General features: G+C 43.5%; 1 protein-coding gene across 1 annotated transcript; it reads right to left on the bottom strand.

Annotated features, from left to right (window-relative positions):
* Positions 1–1,709: 1,709 nt before the first annotated feature.
* ERICH5 (glutamate rich 5) lies at positions 1,710–24,297 on the bottom strand. Its single transcript, XM_080802595.1, has 3 exons — positions 24,110–24,297; positions 4,263–5,174; positions 1,710–2,318 (listed from the first exon to the last, which is right to left on the bottom strand). The coding sequence occupies exons 1-3, from the start codon at positions 24,165–24,167 to the stop codon at positions 2,206–2,208; spliced, it is 1,083 nt and encodes a 360-aa protein (XP_080658721.1). The 5' UTR covers positions 24,168–24,297; the 3' UTR covers positions 1,710–2,205.
* Positions 24,298–25,200: the final 903 nt, after the last annotated feature.

The raw sequence follows: 25,200 nt of genomic DNA on the forward strand, positions 1-25,200 counted from the left end.
GCTTAGCAGCCCTCATGAAAATGTCATTGTTAAACTGATCTTTAAAATCTATTCTTTTTTAATGAATTAAATGTAAATGGGAGCCCTTGGTACTCATTATTCACTTACTGATTTGACAAATATTTATCAAGCACCTTTCGTGTTCCACTGAAGAGGCTAAATGCCTGCATTAAAGATATATAAAAGGGTCCTTGCTCTCAACAAAATCACAATCCAGCAACTTGGCAGAAAAGAGAATGGCACCTGCTCAAGCACTTCCTCTTGCTGTCTACTTCCACTCTTTAAAGTTACAAACATAAACTAATATTAAAATCAGAATAAAGATGATGATTCTTCCCTGTAGCCTATATTCTTGAAATTACTTAGAGGTCATCTTAGTAGTCATTTTAATATAAAAGCTAAACTAAAAGAGTCTTGTTAATTCATCTGAACAGTTATCTTAAAAAATAGATATTTGCAAATAAGAAAAGACACCAAGTGTTTCCAGAATATAATTCTATCCTGATATTCATGAACACAAAGCACTCAAGGGTAGGCAAGATTGCTATCATTGTTACCATTCACATATAATCTTTCACCAAAATCCCTTGGGAATTTTGGAAGAATTCTTAAAAAGTAACTTTCGATGGTATAACATTTTAAATTAATGAAATATTATAGATGGTTTTTATTTATTTTTTCAAAGATTTTATTTGCTTATTTGGGATAGAGAGAGCACAAGCCAGGGGAGAGAGGGAGACGGAGAAGTAGGCTCCCCACTGAGCTGGGAGCTAGAGGCGGGCCTCGATCCTGGGATCCAGCCAAAGGTAGATGCTCAACTGACTGAGCCACCCAGGTGCCCCATTATAAATGGTTTTTAAATTCTAATTTCTTAGCTCCTTTCTACCTCTAATGCCTAACATTAAACCACAGTAATCTAAAACCAAACAAAAATAATGGGGCCCAAGGAATAAACTTCACATAGGCAACTAAACTAGGTGTTTTGCTTGTTTTTAGAGAGTGCGCAGAGCCGGTGCAGGGGTGGGGGGAGGGGCAGAGAGGGTGAGAGGGAATCTTAAACAGACTCTAAGCTCAGCACAGAGCCCGTGCAGGGCTGGATTTCACAATCCTGAGATCATGACCTGAGCCAAAATCAAGAGAAGGATGCTTAACTGACTGAGCCACCCAGGTGCCCCCCTAATCTAGGTTTGAATTCTTATTGTTTGTTGCTTCTGAAATACATTTAAAAGTCCATTTTTTAAAATACCTTTAATGTTAGTCAAAAGGATAACACCAGTTGAAATCCTTCACATAGGTGCAAAATCAACAGCTCATTCAAAATGGCACATGGAAAATGTATAGCCTTTCAGTGTTGAAATGCCTGATCTTACAACAGCACCAGAGATGCATTCCTTTGATGAGGATTTTGTTAACACATTTAACACACCGTGATAAATGAGAGTCAGCTGCGGTAGACAGACTTCAGGTGAGACGTAACTAGAGGAACACACTTTCCAAGATTCCTACCAGCTTTAAATTCTGCAACAGGAAAGAAACACTAGGTACAGTTTGCCCTGACATTGTTGTTCTTTCTTATCCCATCGTAATTATAACTGTGTAACCTTATCATCATGAGCTCCCTAATATGTGCTAACTCCTTTCTCCAACCCCCTACAGCTAAGGCTTATACCTTCTTTTTAGGGTCTCATTTTCTTTCTTTTTTTTTTTTTAAAGATTTTATTTATTTGACAGAGAGAGTGAGAGACACAAGCAGGCAGAGCAGCAGAGGGAGAGGGAGAAGCAGGCTCCCCACTGAGCAGAGAGCCCGACGTGGGGCTCGATCCCAGGACTCTGGGATCATGACCTGAGCCGAAGGCTGTCGATTAACCGACTGAGCCACCCAGGCGCCCCAAGGGTCTCATTTTCTAAACGGAATAAACCTATTACCACAATGAAGAAAACACCCTCACCCTCCAGTAATTGTATACCCTACTTGTTATGGGCGATGGCTGCTGCAGTCTTGAATGTATTACTATTCTAAGTGCCTAAGACAACTGTCTACAGCTTAGAAGTTTTATGGAACAACGTAATCAAGAACATGATAACCACACTCTTTGTATAAAATACGTACACATTAAAAGATAAATCTATACCCACACACTTCAGTCCATTTTTCTCTCTGTTACAACACACCGTGTCCGTTCATCCTTCTACCATCATGCCAATTTATGTGGCTGCGGAAAGATCCACGGCTTCTCCTGTTTCTTCTTCTTTTGTTCCAGGCCCTTCACTTCCTTTCTCATTCTCCACCTCTGTTTCAACCTTTTCTCCTGTCTCACCTGGAAAAGTAACCAAAGGAGATATTAAGAGATGCTCATTTGTCATTAACAATAAAGTACCTGACAGTTGGTTTCCAATAGAGCAGCTTCTGTTCTCTAAGTCTAATTAGTAAGTTTCTCTGGTGGGGTCAAGAGAGGCAATTGCCTTGATTCTCTCAGATTCTCTGAATGGCCGATGTCACTTGACATCTCCTACCTTAGCATCCCCCTATATAAAATGAGACTGCAGAATTAGCCAAGAAGTGAGAGCAGAACATATTATAAATAAAAAGTTCCATTTATATTTAAGTGAAAAGGTGGTCTAGGCATGTCCATAAACCTATTTTGTTGGGCCATGACGGTGTTTAAAGAAAACAATCATTAATTGCAAACAGTTAAAAGTCTGAAAAATAAATAAATAAAAGTCTGGACATTGTAGATACAAATTTGTCTCCCTAAGAAGTCAGCATGGGCAACATTGGCCCTATGCTCATGGACAGAGCCAAGAGGCAGCTGCCTCTTTTAACACGTTGGTGCACCTGTTCACTACCATGCCCAGGGCTCCCCAAGATACAACACATGCCCCTCACTTGATTCACTGTCATTCTCCTAGGCCCTAACGACCCAAGTTTGCTAACCCTAGTCTGACAAATACATGTTTTTACTTGCTCCTCCCTTGTTATTCCCGGAGCACTTTTACACACCTTCATTAAAACACCTCAATAGATTGTGGTAATTCGTTTAAATTCTGCCTTCTTCCCACCAGACTGGGAGCCCCTGGAGAACAGGGCCTATCCCTCACCCCTGTAGCCCCCGCACTTGGCATATGACTAGGACTCAAAAACTGCTGCTGTGGTCGTAAATGAGTTAAGAAGCAGATGAATGAATGCTTTACTCAATTACACAGTAGTATGCAGCTAAAACTCACCAAAATGTAGATCATGGCCTAGAAGATATCTTTTTTTAAATTATGACTGTAATAAAGAACAGTATAGATACTATCTTCTAGGTCAAGTACATTTTTTATTTATTTACTTATTTATTTATTTTTTAATTTTTTTAAGATTTTATTTATTAGAGAGAGAGAGAGCACAGGCAGACAGAGTGGCAGGCAGAGGCAGAGGGCGAAGCAGGCTCCCTGCCGAGCAAGAGGCCCGATGTGGGACTCGATCCCAGGACGCTGGGATCATGACCTGAGCTGAAGGCAGCCGCTTAACCAACTGAGCCACCCAGGCGTCCCAAGGTCAAGTACATTTTAAAAGCACATAGGGACAAGAAGCCAGTGGGAGGACAGCAGCAGACTGACAGTGATTTATTTTTTCCTAAGGATAAGTTGGCAAAGATGAAAACTGCCCTGTTCTATCCATTAGTTGGCATTCTTTCATTAGGTGAGTTCCCCACTAACCACCTATTCATCTCTACTTTGGATCTTCATCCCATACATGGGCCCAATGAAAAGTAAACTTGGAAAAATTCAGAACTTTTAACACGTTGCCTTCAACATCCAATTGCATTCAACAATGACAACTCCAGGTTAAAAACTGTAGACACAGACAATGCTTTAGAAAAAAGTTTTAAAGATTTTATTTATTTATTTGAGCAAGAGAGAGAGTGAGAGAGAGCATGAGAGGGGAGAGGGTCAGAGGGAGAAGCAGACTCCCCTCGGAGCTAGGAGCCCAATGTGGGACTCGATCCCAGGACTCTGGGATCATGACCTGAGCTGAAGGCAGTGGCTTAACCAACTGAGCCACCCAGGCGCCCTGCTTTAGAAAATTTTTGCTGGATCACTTCCCAGCCATTTGGCTAAGACCAAAGTGTAGAAAATTTCTGCTGGAGAGCCAAAAGCCTATTTTCCAGGTATGGAAACCTTTTCGGTTTGGGTCAAATGAAGTCCAACCACCTGAAACAGTGGTCCCCAGGGATGATCTCTCACGCAGCACATCTACACAACCAGCATAAATTTACCTTCAACGTGTTGGTCCTCTTCATTAGTGTGACTTTTCCTGACCATTTCCATATCTGCTCCTATTTCTAGAATTCCCACTGGATGCTCCATGCTTCCAGCTATCATTCCTTCAAGTTGACTCTGCTCCGTGTTTCTGGGACCTTCGTGAGTTTTCTGGAGCAACTCACTGTTTACAGCTGTTCCCACAAACTGACTTCCTTCCAACACTTCCGGTGTTTCATTCTCTCTGGGAATGGTTTCTAGAGGTTGGGACTGCTCATCTTTTCCTAACGTTTCTTGAAGTTGCCGCTCTCCAGCTGTTTCCACAAACTGACTTCCTTCCAGCACTTCTGGAGATTCTTTCCCCTTGGGAACTGTTTCTGGGAGTTGGGTCTGTTCACCTTTTTCCATTGCTTCTTGAGGTTGTGGCTCTCTGGCTGCTTCCAGAGGAGGGATTTTCTCAGATGTTCCTAGAAGTTTCATCTGTCTGGCAGTTTGTGGATTCTCAGTACCCTCCACTGCTCCCGGAGAGCCCCTCTCTCCTGTGGTCCTCAAAGGCTTGGTGTACTTGGGGTCTGTTCCTCCAAATTCGGTCTCAGCATTTCCTTGTAAAGGCTGAGCCTCTGTCACCGCTCCCATGTCTTTCTTCTTTCCTCCCATACCCGGAGTATCATCTTTGCCACCTGGCTGGGGTGACCCTGACTCCTCGGGTCCGTCTAGAGCCTGAGCCTCTTCTGTGGATGCTGGTGGATCCACAGCACTGTTTGCCAGGGGCCGTTCACGGACGGATTTAACACCGTTAGCTGTAGACACTGCTGAAATCTTGAGCTTCTCGAAGGGGGGAGGACTTTCCTTTTCTACCTTGCCATAAAGAATGGATTCTTTTCCCAGTGTCCGTGGTTTGGGTTGAGCAAAGCAGGACTCACTTTCTTCTGTTATTGAAAAAAAATACATATTTAATGTTACTTTTTGATCATTCACTTGAAAAAGAAAAAGAAAAAAAAATCAAATTGTTGGTTAGTTTCTAGCCCGAGAAAGAATATCACCATCAAGAAATAATGGGGACGCCTGGGTGGCTCAGTTGGTTAAGCGGCTGCCTTCGGCTCAGGTCATGATCCCAGCGTCCTGGGATCGAGTCCCACATTGGGCTCCTTGCTCGGCGGGGAGCCTGCTTCTCCCTCTGCCTCTGCCTACCACTCTGTCTGCCTGTGCTCGCTCACTCTCTCTCTAACAAATAAATAAATTTAAAAAAAAAATTAAAAAAAAAAAAGAAAGAATGGACATCATTGGGGAAGGTATGTGCTATGGTGAGTACTGTGAAGTATGTAAACCTGGTGATTCACAGACCTGTACCCCTGGGGCTAATAATACATTATATGTTAATTAAGAAATTTTTAAAAAAAGAAATAGATTTAGGGGCGCCTAGGTGGCTCAGTCGGTTAAGCGTCTGACTTGGGTTCAGCTTGGGTCAGTCTCAAGGGTTGTGGAATCAAGCCCCGCGTCGGGCTCCAGGCTTAGCACAGAGTCTGCTTGAGATTCTCTGCCTCTCCCTCTGCCCCTACTCCCCTCTCTCAAATCAATCAATTGATCAATAAAATCTTTTTTTAAAAGTAGATTTAACATTCAAGAAAGTCCTGTGCACAACTGAATAAAGAAAGGCCATACCATGACCCTAACACTCCCTAAGTCGAACTTCTTTACTGTCTTCAGCTCAAACACCTTATCTGAAGCGTTAAGGTCCTCCAAAACCACGGTGTTTTCGTGTTTGCTCCTCAGACACCTTCTCATGGTTCCTGTCCCATTTTCTAAGGAAGCCTATTTCACTTTGTTTTCTCCTGTTCTTTCTGCTTCTTGCTCTTTCTCCTCCTTAGCCCTGGTAGAAGATTTCAGTGTGTGGTTTGGGGGCTGCTAGAGAGGTCTTCCTTTTTCCTGAAGAAGAATGGCCCTCAGTGAAAGGAAAGGGTCCCATGACAGAGAAGCTCCACTAGGTGAAGACCAAGACATCTGGGAAGGGAAAGTACAGGGACAGCTCAGCCTGGGTTTCATTTCATTTTGGAGGAGGGGCAGAAGTCATGAAAGAGTTGGGAACCATGCATTTTAATTCTGGCCCTTCCTCCAGCTGCGTGACCTTGAAGACTTAGCTCCTAAGTATCTCATCTATCAAATGGCAGTGACTCTCTCTCACTACTTGTCTCCAAGCTGCATGAGGCATCACATTAAACACTGAACGTGAATGTGCCCTACACAGTTTAAGACAAGCAACTTGGCAATGTGATTCTACTCTATGACCCAGGAATCCTCCTTCTGGAAATTTATCCTAAAAACATACATGTCAGGAAAAAGCTTTAAGTATATCATCTCAGTATTCCTTATAACAGCAAGAGGTGGCAAACAACTTAAAAGTCAAATAATTGAGGGGAAAGGCACATATTCTGCTGGATGGAATATTATTTTTCCATGAAAAAAAGATGATTATGAAGACCATATGCTAATGTAAGAACATAATTATGATAGAAGTTAAAATTTCAGCACGCACAGTGGGGTTAATCAAATGAAATGGTGCATATAAAGTGTGTATTAGCACACGGTCTGCTGTGCCCCTAAGTGCTCAGTAAGATAGCTATCAATTTTATTACAGTATGATTACAGCATTGTTAATCACTGGAAGGGAAAGAGGGGGGAAGAGAAAGACGATCACAAACAGAGGGTGAAAATAACTGGGAGGAAATAAACCAACATGTTAAAATGGGCCTCTAGGTGATATACTTCTATCTTTTTTTCCCCTGAAGATTGTTTTTATTTTCATTATTTTAAATCTTTTTCCCTAAGTTACTCCCCACCCCAGTTACATAGGTGTACATACATCTCATTATCTAATGTAAGATGCACAACTAATATTTGAATCTCCTGGGGCATCTGGATGGCTCAGTCGTTGAGTGTATGCCCTTGGCTCAGGTCATGATCCCAGGGTTGTGGGATCGAGCCCCACTTTGGGCTCCCTGCTCGGAGGGAAGCCTGCTTCTTCCTCTCCCACTCCGCCTGCTTGTGTTCCCTCTCTTGCTGTGTCTCTCTCTGTCAAATAAATAAATAAAATAAAAACTCGGATCTCTTCTCACTTCCCTAGGGGCAAGTATTTTAATTCATTTAGCTGTATTGGAGAGATATTTTTCTTCTATACCTCTAAGCAAATTGCTACTTCATAATCTCTCAGTTTGGGCATTTCTGCTAAGTCCCACTATGGAAAATAAAGATGTGGGCTCTTCTCCCACTTCTGTCACCCCCTACCCTCTCCCTTTACACATTCACATTTCCTTTCAATTCAGCCACTGTATATTAGCAATCATTGAAAATAGGAATTATGTTATTTGGGTAAATCAATACCCAGGTACATGTCCATAGAACGAATATGTCTGCTAGGAGGAACTGAGCCAAACAGTAAGCTATTACTTTGCATAAATTAGTTTTCATTTCTCCCTGAGTTAATAATGTCATAGTTCTTCCCTTCCTTAGTTTGTGTATTATTATCATTAATTCAACTCATTGCCAATCGTTTCTCTTTTTATTTATTTATTTTAAAAGATTTTATTTATTTATTTGAGAGAGAGTGAGTGAGAGAGAAAGTGCACAAGAGGGTTGGGTCAGAGGGCGAAACAGACTCCCCACTGAGCAGGGAGCCCAACATGGGGCTCAAACCCAGGATCCTGAGATCTTGACTTGAGTTCAAGGCAGACACTTAAGTGACTGAGCTTCCCAGGTGCTCCTGTTTCTCTTTTTAATACATTTGTTCACATCAAATCATCTCCCGTCTCGCCTCTGGGACTGGGTTTGAAGCCCCAGGTGGAAAGTAATGTAAACCGAGGCTTGGAGCAACAGAGTTTGGGAAGGACTGGGGGCGATTCCAGGCCCTGGCAGTGGGTCCCCCCAGGAGTCAAATGTCAGAACAGGGAGAAGCTATCCGTTGGCTCTCCCTCAGGTCTCATCATGAATGAAGTTTTCAAATGAATAGCCCTTTAGGCCACTTAACAAAAGGGATCTCTCAGGCCTATAAAGAAACTTCATTATGACGAGACGATTCATTTAGATCTCACAAGGGATGTTCTGGAGATGGCTGCCTTAGGGAATTAACAGGGAAATGTGTTAATATACTAATCACAGATGTCTGCCAAATTATATTTGCCGGTAAAATAGTTATTACAGTGATTAGTACTGTCAGTTATAGGAGACGGACGACTTCCATGCAGCTGGGCCTGCTGTGGGTGCATTCCAGAGGCATCAATCTTCTAGAGCAGAAAGCCGCGGGGGATGTCACAACACACCCCAAACAAAGTCACTCGGTTGTATATTTTGAAAGACATATTATGCCATCAGACCCAGCCAAGTTTTCTTCTCCAAAATCAAAAGCTTTGTGAAAAGTTCTCTATCCACAAAGAGTGTCGCAAGTGTCCAAGTGATCTATCAATTTTTGCCACATAACTAGAACATCTATGCCCGTGATCACAGTATCAATTTTCATTCTTAGGTATTTTCCTAATCTTACAGATAAACTTGAAGTAGGCAAATGTCCTCAACACAGAACATTTTTATAATACAGCCTGAAAACAGCCAACCAAACTAGGAAATGTTACAGAAGAATGCCACGTCTCTATTATTTTCCTATAGTAGCCCAAAGGAGGTAAAACATCTTTAAAATGACCACCAATGGGGCGCCTGGGTGGCTCAGTGGGTTAAAGCCTCTGCCTTCGGCTCAGGTCATGATCCCGGGGTCCTGGGATCGAGCCCTGCATCGGGCTCTCTGCTCGGAGGGGAGCCTGCTTCCCTTCCTCTCTCTCTGCCTGCCTCTCTGCCTACTTGTGATCTCTGTCTGTCAGATAAATAAATAAAATCTTTAAAAAATAAATAAAAAAAATAAAATGACCACCAAGTATTAACTATAGAGAATAAACGGATGATTACTGGAGGGGATGCGGTGAGTGAGGGGGGTAAAACAGGTGATGGGTACTGAGGAGGGCACCAGTGGGGATGAGCACTGAGTGCTGTTTGTAAGTGATGAATCACTGAATTCCACACACCTTAAACTAATATTGCACTGTATATTAACTAGCTGGAATTTAAATAAAAACTGAGGAAAAAATAAATAAAATGAACACCAAAAAAGAAAGAGAGAGGGGCGCCTGGGTGGCTCAGTGGGTTAAAGCCTCTGCCTTGGGCTCAGGTCACGATCCCAGGGTCCTGGGTTAGAGCCCCGCATCAGGCTCTCTGCTCCACGGGGAGCCTGCTTCCTCCTCTCTCTCTGCCTGCCTCTCTGCCTACTTGTGATCTCTGTCAAATAAATAAATAAAATATTTAAAAAAAAAAAAAAGAAAGAGAGAGAATGTTCTAAGTATAGTGATACATTCATTTTGTATTTCTATCGATTAACTGCATTTTTTATATAAATAAAATCTTTTTAAAAAATTTTTTTTAATTTTTTATTTATTTGACAGACAGAAATCACAGGTAGGCAGAGAGGCAGACAGAGAAAAGAGGAAGCAGGCCCCCCGCTGAGCAGAGAGCCCGATGCGGGGCTCGATCCCAGACCCCGGGATCATGACCTGAGCCGAAGGCAGAGGCTTTAACCCACTGAGCCACCCAGGTGCCCTGATTAACTGCATTCTGCTTGAATTTTGAAATGAATGTATTTTGGAGGTCATGGTTCTTAATGAACAGCCCAAAAGTTCTTTCTCTTATGTGACAGAAGAGGATAATCTGTTCTAAAGGAGAGGACAGAGATCATATGACCTTGAAAACAACACCCATAAGGTAGTGGGTCTAAGTCCTGATTCCTGTCCTCACTAGCCTGATGATGGCTCTTTATGCCTCAGTTTCACCAGCTGTATAGTGCAAACAGTATTAGCAGAGTTGCTGTGAGGATTCCGTGTGTCACCTTGCGAGTGGAAAGCACTAGCTCGTGACTGGCACCACTGAGGGATAACCCATGTTAACCATCACCGGTATTAGACCTCAGTCGACAGCGCTAGCAAGGAAGAGAGGATGGTAGACAAACAGAAAAGTAAAGTAATTTCATTCATTCCAACTCTGGTACCTTCTCTAAGCTTATTCAGAAATGAAGAGCGATTGGAGTAAGTAAATGAAACAGCTGGAAAACAAATGGTAGTTTCAAACCACTTCTCAGAGAGTAAAATAATGAAGTCTGCAGTCACCACAAACGCTTCCCTTCAGGCACCAGATTTCTATCCTTCAGAGGATTTTTATCCCCACCCGCTGAGGCAAATACAATTTCGGGATTTGCTTAACCTCCCCTCTCTTCATCTGGACCAGTGTATTCCAGACTATTCTGATGTTGGATATGAATCCTGACTCCACCACTTAATTGACTGTGTGAGCTGGACAAGTTCCTAAGTCCTCAAGACCTCAGTTTCCTTATCTGCAAAATGGGGATATGACAGTTGCCTTTCAGGCCTCTTCAGAGAACTGACTGAGGCAATAATGTGTGTAGGTCCTCAACAGAGTGTGTGACATAAGCAGGTACTTGGTAAACTGAGGGCAACAACAGCCATGCGGGTGCAGGTTTCTCACCACAGAGGGTGTCCTGCCGAGGGGTGAGGGAGAGCTGAACTCCAGCCTTTGGGCACCTGCAAAGGGGTGTCAGGAGTGGGGAGGGCATCTTTTTCCAATTTCACAAAGGTCCTTTATGGCCTCCTGGTGGCCTTGCCAATAAATTACAGCTAACTTAGCAATGGAAAGAATGAACTGCAACATTAAGGAGCTGGGATAAACATGCCCCTAAACACTGGAAAGTGAAGAAGGTACGATGACATCCTTTCTCCTAGCACACAAACTTGGAAAGCAGTGAGATCTTTGGTCCACCCACAGAAGACGTTCTCGGCCTAATCTGTATTATTATGTAATAAATACTGTGGAGGGACACATTGTTTCCACATCCAAACTTGTTTAAAGATGTATGTGTTGGGGCGCCTGGGTGGCTCAGTGGGTTAAAGCCTCTGCCTTCGGCTCAGGTCATGATCCCAGGGTCCTGGGATCGAGCCCCGCATCGGGCTCTCTGCTTGGCAGGGAGCCTGTTTTCCTTCCTCTCTCTCTGCTTGCCTCTTTGCCTACATGTGATCTCTGTCTGTCAAAGAAATAAATAAAATCTTAAAAAAAAAAAAAAAGATGTGTGTGTTTTCTGAACCCTACATTTTATCAAATCATACACTGCTCTGGGCCTAATCCTTTGGTGCTCATTCTCTCTCTTGGTTCTGTTGTAAGCTGATCCGTGTACAAATTTATTGTGACAGCTGAACTAACAGAACCCTTGTTGTAAGCACCGTTGTGATAGGCACACAAAGAAATGAAATACTAGGCAACATTACAGAAGGGATTAGAATGAGAGCTAACATACCTGAAATTCACATTATGATGGAAGCTTTTCAACTCAGTTCATTACCCTGATCAGACATGAAAAGTTTCTACCCAGCAAGGAGGAAAACTTGAGGTCAATATTTCCTATCCCATGGCTGTGACATATTAGACATCCCAAAGACCTCGCAGGTTTTCTAGAGAACTGGTGAGAAAGGGGTGCCCTGGTACTTCCCCTCGCTGCCACCACTTCTAGGTCATTTACTTTGGACCTTTGGGAACCAAGACGCAGCAGGCACCAGCCCCCAGGGAAGAGTCTACTCATCTTCTCCTTTTCTTGCTCTGCTTTGTCCTCAATTTCATCCTACCATTTATCCAACAAACATCTGTGGGCCCACCAGTGGTGCTGCTCTAGATGTTTCTGCCCATTTCTCTCACCAAAGTGTCTACAAACACTGTCCTCGTGGGCTCATCCCCAACAGTGCGCTCTGTCATGGGCAGATGTGAACAGGGCGCTCATTTTGAAGAGAGGGGGACTTATGCAAAACCCCATGTAACTGAAGTATGAAACCATGACCAAAAAGTCCTGTAAGAGGGTAAATAAAAACTGGAGAAGCCAACCTTCTAACAGAACTCTCTAAGATGAGTTTTCACCATCCCAGAGTAAATTCGATCAAGTTTGAAGGTGAACCTGATGTTGAGGTTTAACTGTAGAGGAACAAGACCATGTCATTGGGGAGACACTTCTGGAACACTTGACGCAGAGATGCCAGGCCAGGGAGGGGAAAGGCTGATATTTAAGAGCTACAGGGCCAAGTAATGACAAATTGTCACCTACTGCAGAAATCATGTTCCAATTTCATTTCCTTTGGTTATTTTTCGACTCCTAGAAGAGAAACTCTTATTTCAAAGAAGCTGTTGCACAAAACACCACTTTTGAAATGAGCAACAGTATTCACCACTGAGAAAGACATTTTTTCATTGACTGATGCTTACTACTGGCACCCGGGGATCCAGCATTTGGGCAGAAATCTAGTCTCAAAATTAAAGGCATTTCAATGAACGAGGCAGAGGAGAGAGAAAGTGAAGATCGTGTCTCTGACAAGCCCACATTGTGACACTTGACCAGCCTCAACAGACCTCGTCCACCCTGCTTCTCCAGAAGGAACAACAGTGGCTCCTGTTCGTTGAGGGGCTTTGCCTTCAGCTTTTTTTTTTTTAAGATTTTATTTTATTTTATTTATTTATTTGACAGACACAGATCACAAGTAGGCAGAGAGGCAGGTAGACAGAGAGGGGGAAGCAGGCTTCCTGCTGAGCAGAGAGCCCAATGTGGGGCTCTCTCCCAGGACCCCGGGATCATGACCTGAGCCGAACATAGAGGCTTTAACCCATCGAGCCACCCAGCTGCCCCTACCTTCAGCTTTTTGTACATTACCTCATTCAGTCTTCCTAAAAAACTCCACAAGGCAAGTCTTATTATCCTCAGCATGCAGCAGAGGAAATTACGGCACAGATAGATCACGAGCCTTCATCTAGGAGCAGTGCACAGCTTGTGAGGGGCAGAACTCAGATTCCAGCCCAAGGAAGTCTGATTCTACCTGGAAGACTTGGGTGCTTTCAGGCACATTATGGGCCCAGAACCTGCAGCATCAGCGTGACCCGGAAGTTATTTTATTGCTTGTGTGTTTGCTGACTCGCGGGCCCCACTCCAGATCCCACTGAACCAAGATCTGTATTTGGACGAGATCCCCATGTGGTTAGGGTATCCACAGCTGCACTCTGGGGTCCCCAGGGAAAGGCACAAGGGAACAGGTTAGGAAAGACGAAAGGGGATGGTGAACACACAGAACTGCTGGGTGTCGTGTCCCTCACTCTCCATGGGCATTGCTGCTCGTCCTTAGACAGAGGGTCCAGGCTCCATCCTCATACTCGCCTGTCATAGAGTCAGCACTGGGGATCAGGTGAGTACACTGATTTAGCAATGTCAAGGGCCCAGGCTGGTCTAAGTGAGCTCCACACCAGAGAGGGAGATTTTTCTCAAGCTTCCTTCATGTCACAGAACCGGCTGGGTTTGCTAAGCCCCCTCCTGGGGGAGGTCCAGAAAAAGGAGACTTCTGATTTCTCCTCTGAACTTAAGGTTAATGCATGTTCTATTCTACCCTGCGCTCCAAGGGCAACAAGCAGGTGGCCACACCGGTGTGAGCTGGCTGTTCCCCTAGCTCGGCCACGGTGCCTGTGCTTGACTCAGGTGGGGTGCAGGGTATGAAGGCCTGTGGCCAGGGGCAGGTGCCCATGCCTGAGAAGCCGAGTATTCCCATGAGCAGTTAGCAAATTAGGGGCTGGGATCAAATATTAAATTTTACAGCAGAGCAGTCGTATTCACAATGGACGGGTGGGTGGTCAGTGCCCCCCTGAGGCCCTAGGACCAGAAGAGCAGTGGCAGACTGAGTAGGACCCCAGGACTTTCAGGTGACCACTGCTGTGACTCTCTCAGGCTGCGGACCCACACTCGGTTCCGATGATTTTGCCTCCACAGTGAGGGAACAGTACAGATCGCACTGAGGGAAGTGAGGGATCTTCTTTTCCAGAATGAAAAGCCACTTGTCTTCCCCTTACAGTCCTAAGCACCTGGGAGGCCAGCATGGGGCTCTGGAACAGACATTTGAAAATTGAATTGAATGAGCTTCTTCATAAAGCAGGGCATAAGAAAAAGCTTTGATTTAGGAAGAGGCAGTTTTGACCAAGAATCACGGCAATGATTAAGCTAGAAGATTTCAGTAAGACGAGAGTATAAAATAAATTCCTACACTTACCCTTTCCCAAGCTTCAGAGTCTTCAAACGGAGGATTAGAGAAGCTTAGGGAGGCAGTAATAAGTCACACTGAGAATGTGTACCCTTGAGATGATGTGGTGTGAAGGGCACTTTACTTCTGTTATCTTTCTCCCAGAACCCACAACCCCATGAGCACTGGAAGAAAAACAGCAGACAAAACCCAACTGAGGGATAGTCTAGAAAATACCTGACCAGTACTCAAAACTGTCAAGGTAATCTAAAACATGTCTGAGAAACTGTCATAGTCAAGAGTGGTCTAAGGAAACACAATGACTAAACACATTCTGGAATCTGGATGGAACTCTGGAACAGAAAAAGGACATTCGAGAAAAACTGAAGAAATCCGAATAAAGCCTGGACTTTGGTTAATAATAATAATGTACAGAGGGCGCCTGGGTGGCTCAGTCAATTAAGCATCTGACTTCGGCTCACGTCATGATCCCAGGGTCCTGGGATTGAGCCCCTCATCGGGCTCCCTGCTCAGGGGGAGTCTGCTTCTCCTGCTCCCTCTGCACCTCCTCCCACTCTTGCTCTCTCTCTCTCTAAAATAAATAAATAAAATCTTAAAAAAAATAATGTATTCATATTGGTTCATTAATTGTGATAGCATGCCCTACTCACATAAGATGTTAATAATAAGGGAAAGTGGGTATGGGGTCTGTGGGAGCTCTCTGTATATTTTCATAATCTTCCTATAAATCTAAAAATAAAAGTTGTGTGTGTGGTTTTTTTTAAGTATAGCAGCAAAAATACAAGAGGATGTAACCTAGCAAAATAAGATCTGATAACTGTAGAAAAACTTTGGTCATTCACATACCACTTTTATGATTTTTAATTTTTGTACCACTTGTGTTATTACTAACTTAATATTTTTAACAGTCCCTTTTCTTTTGCAAATCTACTAAAAAGAAAGAAGTCAGAAAGCATTCCTTTTACGAAAAAGAAAAAAAAAAAAGAAAAATTAGACTAGAGGAGCATTAGCTGGGTGAGACTGAGAAAATAATAAGGACAGATCAATCAGGGCAGTCTGCAAAGTGTGTCATGTTTTCATCCTGCAGGGACCCTTTATAAAGATGTTTTAAAAACAAGCCTCTGAATAAAGCAGAAAGGTCCTTTTCACTGAATGTAAGGACAAATATATTTTAGGCTTGAGGAAGTATTGTCCCCAAACGGGAAAATGCTGGTGAGAGGAACAGGCAATTAACTCGTAGACAAAAACAAAACAAAACAAAACAAAAAAACACAATTACTTGGTTTGTTGGTGCATCCAAAGAAGTAGATTCCGAGGACCTTTCTTTTAATGGAGAGGAGGCAGGTCAATCACTGAGAGAGAGGTTCACTCTGGGAAGCTGGGGGTGGGGGGTAGGGGGGAAGTGGGGGATGGGGTGGTGGTTGATGGGGAAGAGTCATCCGGAACAGCTGCAAAGAAGCCAGGAAAGGCTAGGAGCTCAGGTCATAGGGAAGGCTTGTTGAAACATAGAGAAGTTTCAATCTGTGGCTCATGAGGTCAAGTTCATTTTATCCTAGCTGATGTTAATTGGTGCTATTTTGATGCCCACTTTGAATTACACTGTCATGACTACAGAGTGTGCTGTTTGTAAATGAAATGTGACGTTTGGTGACCCTAAAGTAGATAGAGAGGGCGAGGATGTCATTTTGCTGTCTATGGATATTTCTTGATCTTATATCTTGACTTTTTAAGGCACATTTGGACACTTCACTTACGTAACCAGCTTTATATGATGTGCTCATCTCAAAGCAAGTGTTCAGAACCATACACACTCGAATGTCAAGGAGTGTTCCGTATGAATAAAGAACATGTTATCGAGTCTTGAGGTCTTTGTCTTATTGGAGAAGCCAGCCTAGAGGAGCAGCCAAAGGGACTGCTGAGTATGTAGTCTGAGAAAAGAGGGTCATCCTTCCTAAGATGTCAGACTCGAGCCCATCCAGTCACTGCAGCCCAGCCCAGTTATCCTGGGGACCCACAGCCCCTTGGGCCCTTCCATGGGGAAGAAAATGCCCTTTCTTTTCCTTGCCTATTTCCAATGACCATTCCTTGTTTCTGAGCATACGATCATTACCTGGCCTATTTTGTCCACCTTCATAAAGCAATTCCCATAGACATTTAGCTATTAAAAACAATGTGGGGCACCTGGGTGGCTCAGTCGGCCCGGCCCTTGATTTCAGCTCTGGTCATGATCTGTGGGTCCTGGGATCGAGCCCTGTGTGGGGCTCCTCACTCAGCAGGGAGTCTGCTTGAGGATTTCTCTCCCTCTGCCCCTCCCCCTGGCTCATGCTTTCACTCTCTCTCTCTCTCAAATACATAATAAATCTTTTTTTTTTTTTAAATGTGGGTGGGTTTTTTCCTTCAGTCCTCATCCTTAAAGGGCAAATCTCTGATATCCTTGAATATATACAAAAGAATGAACTCTAGAGCTAGACAGCAACTCCCAGGGAGGGGATCAAGGAACATCAACAACAGCAATGTCTCTGGGAAAGTAAAGAGGTTTCTGAGGTTATTTTGATGCTTTCCAGACATTAACACTCACTTGGAGAGCTACAGTCTGGTACTTTGCTTAAAAACAAAAAAAATTACCTGGAACTACATACCCTTAAACACACCAGGTGCTGAAGCCTGGCCAAGTTTGGTGTTCTTTATCAGTTTTGGTGAGCCCTGCAGGAACCCCCCACGAGTGGTAGGTTTTTATTTTAAACCTGATGTTGTAAAACATTAACACAGAAGTGAAACTGTGCACATTAGCTGGGACGTGGGGCAACCTTACAGGTGCATGATTTAAAAGAACACAGTGAAGCTTTGTTTGGCTGTGTTGACACTTGCCTGCCTGATTAGGAGACCCCTCTCCACAACCTACTCTCTTCTCAAGCCCACCTCAGTCAACGTTGCCTCCCAAGTTTTTGTTATTCCCTGGGTCCCGATTCCTACTCTCCCTCGGCTTTTCTATGTGGTACCCTCGTGCCCTTGAATTCCCATCTCTGTCAATCCAGCCATCCACCCATGCACCCACTGGACAGACAGGGATTGTGTTCTTCCTACAGGTCGGGCCATACAATGAGTTATGGCAGAAGAGGGGCTGGACCTCAGATGGAACTGGACTGTGAGAAGAGGAGGGGCTCCCGAGTCACACGAACTGGGCTGCAGCCTTATCCCTTGCTAGCTCTGAGATCTCGGGCAAGTTATCTCTCCTCGATAAGCTGCAGTCTCCTAGCTGTTTTTGCTGATACTGATGTTTGCTTTAGAAGGTTCTCGTGGGGATCAGAGTCTTAAATACCCGGAACCAAGTGGGAACTCCTACCTGTCTCCTGCCTTCCCCTCCAAGCCCATGTTTTGATGTAGCTGCACTAATCTCGAAAATCCTTCAATTCTATTTAAAAAAAAAAAAAAAAACTTACCGTATTGTTGATGAGAGAGTAAACTGGTACAAGTCTTAAGGAAGGCATTTACGCAGTTATCCATGAAAATCATAAAGGCACATACCCTTTGACTTAGTAATGCCGCTTTTGGGAAATGGTTCCACAGTTACTCTTGCACACATTCAAAATGATGTATATATAAAGGAATTCACTGCAGCCTTGTTTGCAACAGGAAAAGATTGGAAACAAACCAAATGTCCATCAGTAGCGGACTGGTCAAACAAATCACACAATAAATTGTTAAGCAAGGGTAAAAAAGGAGAAAGACATTCTCTATATATCAATATAGAAAGATCTCCATTTTGTTTGGTGAAAAAAATACAAGGTGAAAAATAGTGGGGATGATACATTTTATTTTATTTTTTTAAAAGATTTTATTTATTTATTTGTCAGAGAGATAGAGTACAGGCAGGTAGAGTGGCAGGCAGAAGCAGAAGGAGAAGCAGGCTCCCCGTGGAGCAAGGAGCCCGATGTGGGACTCGATCCCAGGACACCGGGATCATGACCCGAGCCAAAGGCAGATGCCCAACCGACCGAGCCACCCAGGCATCCCAGGATGATACATTTTATAGGGACACCTGGATGGCTCAATTGGTTAAATGTCTGCCTTCGGCTCAGGTCATGAATGATCCCAGGGTCCTGAGATCAAGTCCCACATCCGGCTCCTTGCTCAGTGGGAAACCTGCTTCTCCCTCTGCCTGCTACTCCCCCTGCTTGCATTCTCTCTCATTTGCTCTGTCTCTGACAAATAAATAAATAAAATCTTTAAAAATTACATTGGATATTGTAGATGGGAGTGGGAAACGATATTTGCAATGTATAAACAAATTTTGGAAGAGTATCCAAAAAACCTTCACTCAATAAAAGTATTTACCCATGGGCATGATTGGAACTAAGCAGATGGTGGGAATAGGGCAGGAGGTATACTTTTCAAAGCATGTATTTTTCAAATGTTTTCAAATTTTTGAGCCACGTATGTGGTTCTTATATTCCATTTTAATTAGCTGTATGTAATAACCACCCAACCACAAAGACTTGCCAAGCTCTGTGTGCCAGGCTCTAGAAGGGACACAAAGACATACTAGACTTGGTCTAGACTTCCAGCATTTTTTTAAAAAAGATTTTATCTATTTATTTGAGAGATACACAGTGAGAGAGGGAACATAAGCAGGAGGAGTAGGAGAGGAAGAAGCAGACTCCCCACCAAGCAGGGAGTCCGATGCGGGGCTCGATCCCAGGACCCTGGGATTATGACCTGAGCCAAAGGCAGACGCCCAACGACTGAGCCACCCAGGCGCCCTGACTTCCAGCATTATAAAGGAAGAAATCCCACTTTTATATATAATATCTGCAGCCAAGCCTATTAAAATGAGTTTTAATGTTGATGATATTTAGACTTCAATTACAAAGAAAAAACGTTTGTCTACTTAGGACTAAAATGTCACTGTGTGAAAATATTGGCTGAAGGTATCTCCACAGTACAAAGAACAATTCACATAACAGTGTGAAATTCAAGCCTCATTCAATTGCCTTGGTAACACGGACTCCAAGCAGCTAGTGGAGAGTTGAGGGTAGAATAAACAAATGATTATAGCCAGCAGTGGAAATGTACCTATTAACCTAGCAGTGAATGTGTCAATAATGACCATCTATTTACTTCGTCCATGCTGGTGCTGAAGCTGGAAGATTTCAGGAAGAAGTTTGCCAGAAACAGATGGTTATATTAGGGAAGAGCAGAGCAAGGATCACACATGGACATAGGAGGCTGGCAGCACAGAGGGGAAGCTTCAGGTATGAAAACCTAGAGACCCGTGAGTCCCTTAAAGTCCGTAAAATCAACAAAACCTTTGTGTTCAATTCCACCGGACCCTCGGGGTGCTGAAAAGAACAGAAATTTGGAACAGAATATGGCCCCCAAATTTAGACTTGATTCCACAAATACAAGAAAGTCCGCTCAATCTGTCTAATCGTTCTTTTGGAAAGAAAAGCCTCTTTCCTCCCACATTTTAGGGCAATCAGTAAAAACCCATGTGTGAGTAGCATATACCAGGCCCTGTTCAACACTTTGATAGCACTGGATAGTTATCTGACTACCCACCTGTGTCCTGGTCCCCCACGTCTCTTTCCGTAGTCCTTCGGAGATGAGAGAAAGAAGCTCGGTGGGATTCAGTCTCTGATGGGTCCGAGCAAACACAGCCATGTGATCAGTGGAAGGGCTTTTCCTAGTTAGCCTAACAGCTGCCTAACCAAATAGCCGCTATCTGATTTAAATTTAAGCCCAGAAAATAAGTACCTTCATATTTTGATGGTACAGGATTTTAGAGTCATAATTGATCTCAGAGGTAATCTAGCCCAAACCACTATTTAACGATTATTTTGCTTGTAAGCTAATATTATGTCACGTATGACAGTTCTTAAGCTACTTAACAGAAAATTCAGAATTTGTCAATGCAAATCCAGTCTACAGGCTAGTTCACATATTTTAACATCAACCCATGTGGTTTTAAGGTTGATATTGTGAATTTAAAGAATGTCTGGTAGGATATGAGGATTATCTGCATCCCTGTGGGAGGACACCAGAAGTTTCTCTGCACCTATGTACTCTGCTCAAAATAGCTCTAAGGTTAAATAAATATCTTCTAAATATTCCTAGTTTATATTTGGAAGTAAACACAAAGTTCATATTTTACTGACTCATTTGGGATAAATAAATACTTATTAAAATATGTTTATTATATATTAATATAGAACAAATGTTATTTATTATACATATCACAACTGTATCATATTTATTACTATAGATCTTATCTAGGAATTATGATAAAACTATAATTATATTATTAAATTTATTAAGTTATAATACTATATTATACTTCATTAGATTTCTTTTGTTGTTTGGAAGGTAGATGACATACATCTCTAATGGGGATCCAGAGTGATCTGAGGCAAAAACAGATTTAAATCTAGTTATCACAAAATGGTTTAAGGAGAAATAGGTCAAGCTCTGGAAGCAGAGGACCTGAATTCAAAGCCCAGCTCTGACTCTGAAGAGTAAATAATTTGCCCAAGGTCACAGGGCTCCTTATCTTTGAAATGGAGATAATCATACTTAGAGTATTGTCATAAAGATTAAGTGAAGTAATTAATTCAACAACTATGTGCCAAGTATTGTTAGGCACTAGGGGTACACTTAATAAAGGTACTTACAGGACATTTAATAAACTTGGATTTTTTTTCTTAATCTAAAACTCATACACACAGACTTAGGATTGTATTTAGGATTTAAAGAAGTTTTGAGCTGCACAAACAGGAATGAATTATTTATTGAGCCTCCATGATCACTGAGTTGAAATGCTGATGAACATACAATAGTATCCAATTACAAGAGAGTATTGTGTCATTGGGGATCAGAAAAAATACACCTGTTGACTGATTCAATATGTGCATTGAGCAATTTATGCAGCAGATTAATTTTCTATACACTAAACCTGGTTGTTGGGCATTTTAACATTTCTTTCAGAACAACATCCAGGAAAACTTAGAACAATGAAGAAAGCATCAGTAAAAAATGAAAGGGTGTGACTTATATTGATGGTTATTAATACCGGTGATAAAATTTTTTTTTAAAGATTTTATTTATTTATTTGACAGACAGAGATCACAATTAGGCAGAGAGGCTGGCAGAGAGAGAGAGAGAGAGGAGGAAGCAGGCTCCCTGCTAAGCAGAGAGCCCAATGCGGGGCTTGATCCCAGGACCCTGGGATCATGACCTGAGCCGACGGCAGAGGCTTTAACCCACTGAGCCACCCAGGCGCCCCAATAAAAATTTTTTTTAAAACAAGGTTATTCATTATGTTTTGAAAGGATTAAAAACTTGTTCCCCTTATTACTTTTGCCCTTCCCTAAGAGTAACATTCCCCAGAGTTATGTTTTTATCAGTTAAAAAAAATCTATAATGAGGGGTGTCTGGATGGTTCAGGTGGCTGAGCTCCTTCTTGATTTCAGCTCAGATCATGATCTCAGGGTCCTGGGATCAAGCTCAGCCTCTGCACTCAGCATGGAGTCTGCTTATCCCTCTCTCTCTGCTCCTTCACGTGCATGCATGCACTTTCTCTCTTCAATAAATAAATAAAATCTTTAAAAAGTAAAAAATAAAATCTATAATGATGATATAGTGCTCAGCTTTAAGAAAAAAGATTTATTTATATATTTTTAAAAGATTTATTTATTTCTTTTATTTATTTAGAGAGAGAGAGAGAGAAAGCATGATCGAGCAAGAGGAGGGGCAGAGGGAAAGGGAGAGAGAATCCTGAAGCAGACTCTGCACTGGGCGCAGAGGCCCACACCAGTGATCCCAGGACCCTGAGATCATGACCTGAGTGGAAATCAAGAGTCTGTGGCTTAATCAACTGCGCCACTCAGGCGCCCCCATTTATTTATTTGGCAGCGGGGGTCATGAGACAGCATGCACATGCAAGGGGAAGGAGCAGAGGGTGAGCCTCTTCAAGCCCACTCCTGCTGAGTGTGGAGCCTGAGGCATGGCTCAGGATGGGACTCCATCTTACAACCCATGAGATCACGACCTGAGTCAAAACCAAGAGCCAGAGGTTTAACCCACTGAGCCATCCAAGTGCCCCTAGTGTTCTGCTTCTTAAATCAGTACGCTACTCCTGGGATATCTGGGGCCACAGAAGGGGATAAGAGAAACCAAAATATGGTCTATCTTCTTGAAGCATCAATTTTCATCAGTTTTTCATATTGAAAACATTTTTCATGGACAAAACATTTGTCATGGAACAGAATGCAAAATCTACCCGGTTTCATAAAATAAAATAAAACATCAAAGAAATTGTTCCTTGTTCTAGCGTCTTTAAAATTTTTATTATTATTATTATTATTATTATTTTTTTTTTTTGCACTGGCCTCTTGAGAGCACGTTTGAGGTATGAGGCTTTCATCTCTTTAAAAGAAAGGTTAGCAAGTACTGTACATTAGGAACGGATTTTTCCATCACTTCACATCGTTGTCAATGACAAAGGGTTTGGAATCACTTTTATATATATGGTTTTAATGACCTTGCCTATTTTCAAACTTTTTATTGCTTTTAGAAATAAATTTATCATACACCATGAAAATGACTGCAACATAACAAACATACTTCTGACTAGGACACAGTGTCTGAACTTTGAAACAGCATTCACGAAAATCCTGTGCTCTCTACTACAAAATCAGAGGGGAAGACGTTTCTGTTATTGGAATAACACAAGGTGCTAAAAGACCTCTGAAAAGGAATTAACTGGAATATAAAATTTCCCCTAGCGTTAGCCTTGAGTATGACTCCAAACTAACTTGAAGGAATTTGCTTAACCTTCGAAACTTTGTCTAAGAATGTTAGCCATTCAAAATCTAAGAAGTGCACATAAAACCCAGTCATTCTCTAGTTAATTAATCTGCTCTTACTCTTTTCACAGCACTTCTCACTGTCAGAAACTTAACCATTGAACTTGTTTATTGCCTGTCTCTTTGATCCCTAAGTAGGGTCACGTGTATCTCCAGCATCTAGCCATACACCTGGCTATGACATAATAGACGTCCAAAATACACTTGTTGAATTTAGGTGATGACCACGTTTTACCCCATGGATATTCGTCAGGAAATACTGAAGCCAAGGATAGGGGAAGGTGTATCTGACCTCTTCAAAAGAGCAAGAACCTACTTGATGGAGTGAACGTTCGTCCACCTGTACCATCTTTGATGCTGAAAGGCTGACGAGAGAGCAAGGTCTCAAAAGAAAAATGGGTACCACGTCTCTCCTCACGACCAGACGAATAGTTCCCAGTTCCCAGTGAGTTTGCAGCTTTATATAATCTGAAAGTTCGTACTTTTGGGAGATAAAAGAGCACCTCTTTTAAGGGTCGGAGAACACTCATCTGTTTAAGGGAACCCGCCGCCAACGCAGTAGGGATTGAACACCACCTCCCCGGTCGCCCCGCGGGTAGAGCGACCCCGGGCCCGGCCCTTGGCTTCCCGCGTGCGCGACGGGGCGCACGGAGACCTCCGCGCCGCGGGTCCAGCGGCTTTCCGGAGGGAGTCGCGAGGCGTTCAGGGCCCACTCCGGTCGTCAGCGAGCAGCCCGCCCCCTGCCGGGCGGGGCGCACTTGAGTCGCACCTTTCGGACCCCCGGGGAGCAAGGCGACTCGAATCCTGAGGCCCGGGCGGGTTGGGGCCGGGTCCCCTGCTCACCTCTGCGGAGCCCGCTGCTGTCGCCGGCCTTGCTGAGGGCGCTGCTGGAGCAGCCCATCGCGGGCAGAAGGGCGGCCCTGTGGACCAGCGCCCGCCACCTGTCCCAGCCCCGCGCGGGCGTCGGCCCGGAGCTCGGATCCCGCGCGGAACGCACTTGCGGCGCACCGCTCCTGCAACTCTGCCCGCCCGGGACCGGCGGGCGCGGAGCGCAGGCGCACAGCGGCGCGCCGGGGTGGCGTTGCGCACCTGGGGAGGAGAGGGTGAGCCGCAGAGGTGGAGGGGTTGGGGGAGGGGGAGGGGTCGGGGGAGGGGGCGGTCAGGGAGTGGGGAGCGAAGAAGCTGGAGAGGACAGGGACAGGGGGCCAGGTGGGCAGAAGGTGGGGAGTGCAGTCGAGGAGGAGAGGGAAAAGGCTTCAGAAGCAGGGATAGGGAGGTGTCCCGGCGAGGGCGAAGAGCTGGGAGGGCTCATCTGAATCATCACTAAATAGCTGGAGAGGGGAGGAGGCGATTGTGGTCAGTGGCTATTGATTGGTAGACTAGCTTCGGATGGCAGTCTTATTCTTACATAACGTCAGTACTGTTACCACGAGGAAGTTTGCTGTTGATATACTATTTAATCCACCTGGTAGTCAAGTTCAGTCAATTGTCCAACCCGGGACCACACATCACATTTCATTGTTGTGCCTCTCTTTAGTTTGCTTAAATCTGAAGTAGTTCCCCCAGTCTTTGTCTTTCATGACCTTGACCTCTTTTAGGAGAATGGGCCATTTACTTTGTAGAATATTTCTCAGTTTGGGTTTGTCCGGTGTTTCCTTATGATTGTTTTCAGGCAGTGCAGTTTTGGCTGGAATGCATGATGTTATGTCGTCTGTGAATTCCCACCGAGAGCACATGATGTCAGTTTCCTCTATTATTGGTGATGTTAACTTTGACCGGTTAGTTAAGGTAGTGTCTGCCAAGTTTGCCACCAAAAAGTTACTATTTTACTCATTGTAATTTATTGTAATTTACTCCTTGTAATTTACTTTAAGACTAACATCCTATATCTCATCAAACTTTTATCTGCCACTGTTAGCATACATTAATATTCT

Source organism: Martes martes, assembly GCF_963455335.1.
Source record: "Martes martes genome assembly, chromosome: 4".
Lineage (NCBI taxonomy): Eukaryota > Metazoa > Chordata > Mammalia > Carnivora > Mustelidae > Martes > Martes martes.